The sequence below is a fragment of the Erithacus rubecula genome (genome assembly GCF_903797595.1).
Source record: "Erithacus rubecula genome assembly, contig: scaffold_157_arrow_ctg1, whole genome shotgun sequence".
NCBI lineage: Eukaryota > Metazoa > Chordata > Aves > Passeriformes > Muscicapidae > Erithacus > Erithacus rubecula.
Window position 1 is genome coordinate 82,129 of NW_027636147.1, and position 4,262 is coordinate 86,390.

At 54.1% G+C, this 4,262-nt stretch overlaps 1 protein-coding gene across 1 annotated transcript; it reads right to left on the minus strand.

Moving 5' to 3' along the window:
* Nucleotides 1-2,204: 2,204 nt before the first annotated feature.
* On the minus strand, nt 2,205-3,137 carry LOC306815563 (olfactory receptor 14J1-like; the record flags this gene model as incomplete). Its single annotated transcript, XM_079332137.1, has 1 exon — nt 2,205-3,137. The coding sequence occupies one exon, from the start codon at nt 3,135-3,137 to the stop codon at nt 2,205-2,207; it is 933 nt and encodes a 310-aa protein (XP_079188263.1).
* Between the last annotated feature and the right edge of the window lie 1,125 nt (nt 3,138-4,262).

A 4,262-nucleotide genomic window follows, 5' to 3' on the forward strand; every position in this document is an offset into this window, starting at 1 on the left:
CCCTGCTGTGCCCCAGAGCACCAAGACTTGGCTTCTCCTGGGCACTGCCAGCCCTGCAGGACCCTTGGCCATGTCCAGCACAGCTTGTCCTGTGCTGTCCCACAGCTGCTGCTGTGTCCCTGCAGGCTGCACACTCCCATCTCACTGCCCCTGGATCTCCACTTGCCACAGCCAGCCCTGCCCTGACCTCTGCCCACTGTCACCCTGTGTGCCTTGGGACACCCACACATGCACTGAGCTCATCCTTCTCCTCCTGGGTGCTTCTCCTGCCACAGCACTGCCCTGGGAGGGTTCATTGCTCACAGGAGCTGCTGTGTTTGTACTGGTGCATTTTATAGCTCTACTCTGCCTATCTGTCGATTCTGTCTTCAAAGAACTCTCCAAGGAATGGATTCATTGAATTTTGGAGTAACAGAGGTGGGCCCCCTTGGGCTGGGTGTGGCTGGGATAGAGTTCCCTTTGCCCAGAGCAGCCCCTGTCCTGCTGTGCTTGGCTGTTGGAGCTGGAGTGGGTTTGGTCCCAGCCCAAGGCTTTGGCTGTTCCTGAGCAGGAATGGCCCCACATGAGGCATCTCTGCAACCCCTAAACCAATGGGCTGGGGGGGGCAAGTGTTCTTGGGGACACAGGGATGGGACAGCTGGGATGGACTGACCCAAGGGATCTTCCATTCCGTGGGATGTCCCGATCAGCAGGGACATGAGGGGGACAAGAGGGTCTCTGGGCATTCTCTATTAATATATTTGTCTTCCAGAGCAACCATTATGTGTGGTGAATTCTTGTCTCTCCATGGTTTTCCTTTCTTCTACATTTGGCCCTTGCTTTTTAATCCCCCAAACAATAATCTCTCTTTATGGTGACCCACAACAGTTCACCTTATTTTCTCCTGTTTTCTGTGTAAGGAGGGACAGTGACAGAGACACTCTGTTGTCACTGGATGCCCAGAGGGGTTTAACCACAGCCACCTTGCCCAACTCTGCTCTTATGGGCACCCCCAGCAATGCCAGGGCTCTGTCAGATGCCCACCCCTGAGCTGGGCTCACGCCCTGCTCATAGCCCCAGGGGTGTCCAGGGACATGAGTCCTTCCCTGACACACACACAGACAGTTTATTGCAGCAGGGCAGGGGCTCCCTGGGCTCTGCTGCCACTGCCAGAGCCTGGCAGGGACCTCAGCCCTGAGGGTGTCACCCTGCCCTGCCCCTGCCTGAGGTGGCCCATGGTCGGAGGGATGGACATGGGGAGCTCTGGGCACAGGAGCTTATCCCAGCCCTGCATCCAGGGGTTCCCAGGGGAAGTTACTCTCTGGAAACTCCAGCACCAGCTGAAGGTGTTTGTGCTCACTGAGTTTATGTCCCTTACACACACAGGATGTTCAGGGCTGTGGAATGTCCCTGCACTGCAAACACAGACTCCTGACCTGGTCACTTGATGTCCCTCCAGGCAGGGAAGAACAAACTCTGTGACCTGGGGTGAGAGGTACTGATGGAATCAGGGCTAGCTTTGCAAGAGCAGTGCTGGGACAGCCCCATCCTGAACACTGCCACACTTTGGCTGATCACTGATGTTCTCCTCTCCGGGGGTCTGTGTTGGGAACATCCTTGAGAGCAAACTGGGAAGGAGATTGAAGCTTTCAGGCCCTGCACTGGGGAGATGCCCTTGCATCATGGAAATGTTGTTGCAGAGCCCAGCTCTGTCCCAGCAGTGGCCACGGCCTGTCCCTGCCTGCAGCCCCTGCACAGTCACACAGCAGGATTGGGACTGAGCTAAAAGAGCCCTGAGGCCTTAAACCAACACAGGGGCTCTGAAGGGGAGTGTGGAACTGAAGGAAGGGGAGGTTATGGAGCAGCATCCCTGGAGCTGCCTGGCAGTGAGGAGCATTGTGGTTCCCTTTTCACCCCAGCTCTGCCCAGAGGCACCAACCCTGCAACTCCAGAGAAGCCAAGGAGGAATGATGTCAGGCAAAGACAGCAATACCAAGTTTATTTTGTGTAAGCACATACGTAGTACAATTCCAGGATTATATACTCTATGGTTCACACTAGGAATGCAAATACTGAATTAAAAATGGTAAAGATAAAGATTTTCTTGTGAAAAAATTCTAAAATGTGTCATACCTGTGCCAGCAAAAAAGACCCAAACAAAACCACAGGACATAGAGTGGGGATTAATGAGTAATATTATAAAAGTGATACAGGAGAATGAGAGTTTATTTTTTCTGAGAAGCATTCATGATGATTTTTCTCAAGCCATCCTTGAGCTCCTGGTTCCTCAGGCTGTAGATGAGGGGGTTCAGGGCTGGAGGCACCACCGAGTACAGAACTGAGAGTGACAGATCCAGGGATGGGGAGGAGATGGAGGGGGGCTTAAGGTAGGAAAATGTGCCAGTGCTGACAAACAAGGAGACCACGGCCAGGTGAGGGAGGCAGGTGGAAAAGGCTTTGTGCCATCCCTGCTCAGAGGGGATCCTCAGCACAGCCCTGAAGATCTGCACATAGGAGAAAACAATGAACATAAAACAACCAAATACTAAACAGCCAGAAACAGCAAGAAGCCCAAGTTCCCTGAAGTGGGAGTGTGCGCAGGAGAGTTTGAGGATGTGTGGGATTTCACAGAAGAACTGGCCCAGGACGTTGCCCTGGCACAGGGGCAGGGAAAATGTATTGACTGTATGTAGCAGTGAATAGAGAAAGCCACTGGCCCAGGCAGCTGCTGCCATGTGGGCACAAGCTCTGCTGCCCAGGAGGGTCCCGTAGTGCAGGGGTTTGCAGATGGACACGTAGCGGTCGTAGCACATGATGGTCAGGAGAAAATACTCTGCTGAAATGAAAAACACAAAGAAAAAGAGCTGAGCAGCACATCCTTCATAGGAGATGTTCCTGGTGTCCCAGAGGGAATTGTGCATGGCTTTGGGGACAGTGGTGCAGATGAAGCCCAGGTCAGTGAGGGCCAGGTTGAGCAGGAAGAAGAACATGGGGGTGTGCAGGTGGTGGCCGCAGGCTACGGCGCTGATGATGAGGCTGTTGGCCAGGAGGGCAGCCAGGGAGATGCCCAGGAAGAGGCAGAAGTGCAGGAGCTGCAGCTGCCGTGTGTCTGCCAAAGGCAGCAGGAGGAAGTGGCTGATGGAGCTGCTATTGGACATTTCTGCCATATGGGCATGGTGGACCACTGAGAGAAGACATGACAAGCTGGAAAAGATTTTCTTGAGTCAATCCTGTGCAATTATATTATGAATCCTCTCAAAACTACTTCTCTTCCTGTGGAGGAACTTCAGTAATTTTTTCTTTTTTAAATATCCATTTTGCACTGCTGAATTACTGCCTCTTCTTCAGCATTGCTCTCAGCTTGAACACTGGGGAGTCTAGAGGGAAAACAGAGCTCATGGGCCCCATTACAGTCAGACCTGCTGGTGCCACACAGCTGCCCTGTGCTCATTACACCCCCCATTATTTCACGGTCAAAATTACAGTGTGCTGGAAGAACAAAGTGGATTATTTGAAGGTTCCAGTTTCAAAGTCAATCTTCCTAAACCCTTCTCTCTTTCCCTGTGCAGCTGGACTTAGAAGGACTTCCAGGGCTGTCCTGGCTCTTTGATGCCTGGAGTTGTGCCTATTAGGAGCTGTTTCTCTGTATCCAAGGCCTGATATCCCTTATCCCTGTACCACTGCCCGAGCCCAGCCCAGTCCTGGGGGCTCAGTTCTGCCCTGCACACCCCTCCCAGCACAGGGCACTGCCCAGGGGCATCTTCCTGGAAGCAGGGCCTTAAGGGCAGCTCAGACAAACTGAGATGCTGCAAGCCAAGGTGCTGCTGGTGCTGTCTGTAACCAGAGGAGGGTGAGGAGGCACTTTGTGAGGGAGATGTGAGGCAGATCTGCTGATCCCCAGTGGGACAGTGTAGGAGTCTCAGTGACACAGACACACCTGACAGCCCCTTTCCCTTCCCTTGAGGAGAAAGCTGAGAGCAGCCCTGGCCATGCAGCACCATCTCCACAGCAGGAGGAATCTGCCCTGATGGGGGTGGCTCCTTCCACCTCCAACTTCTCCCCACAGTGCATGGGGAGCTGCCAGGCAGGCTGAGAGCTGTCCTTGGCACATGGCACATGCCCTGAGCTGGCCAAGAGCCCTGAGGGCTGCAGGAGCTGCTCTGCAGGACAGCCCTGGGCAGCCTTGGATGCAGCCCCAGCTTCAGCCCCTGCAGCCATCCCTGGCAGCAGGTGCCATCCTGCCCTGTCCCTCTGATGGTGCCCAGGGCAGCCCTGCTCTGCAG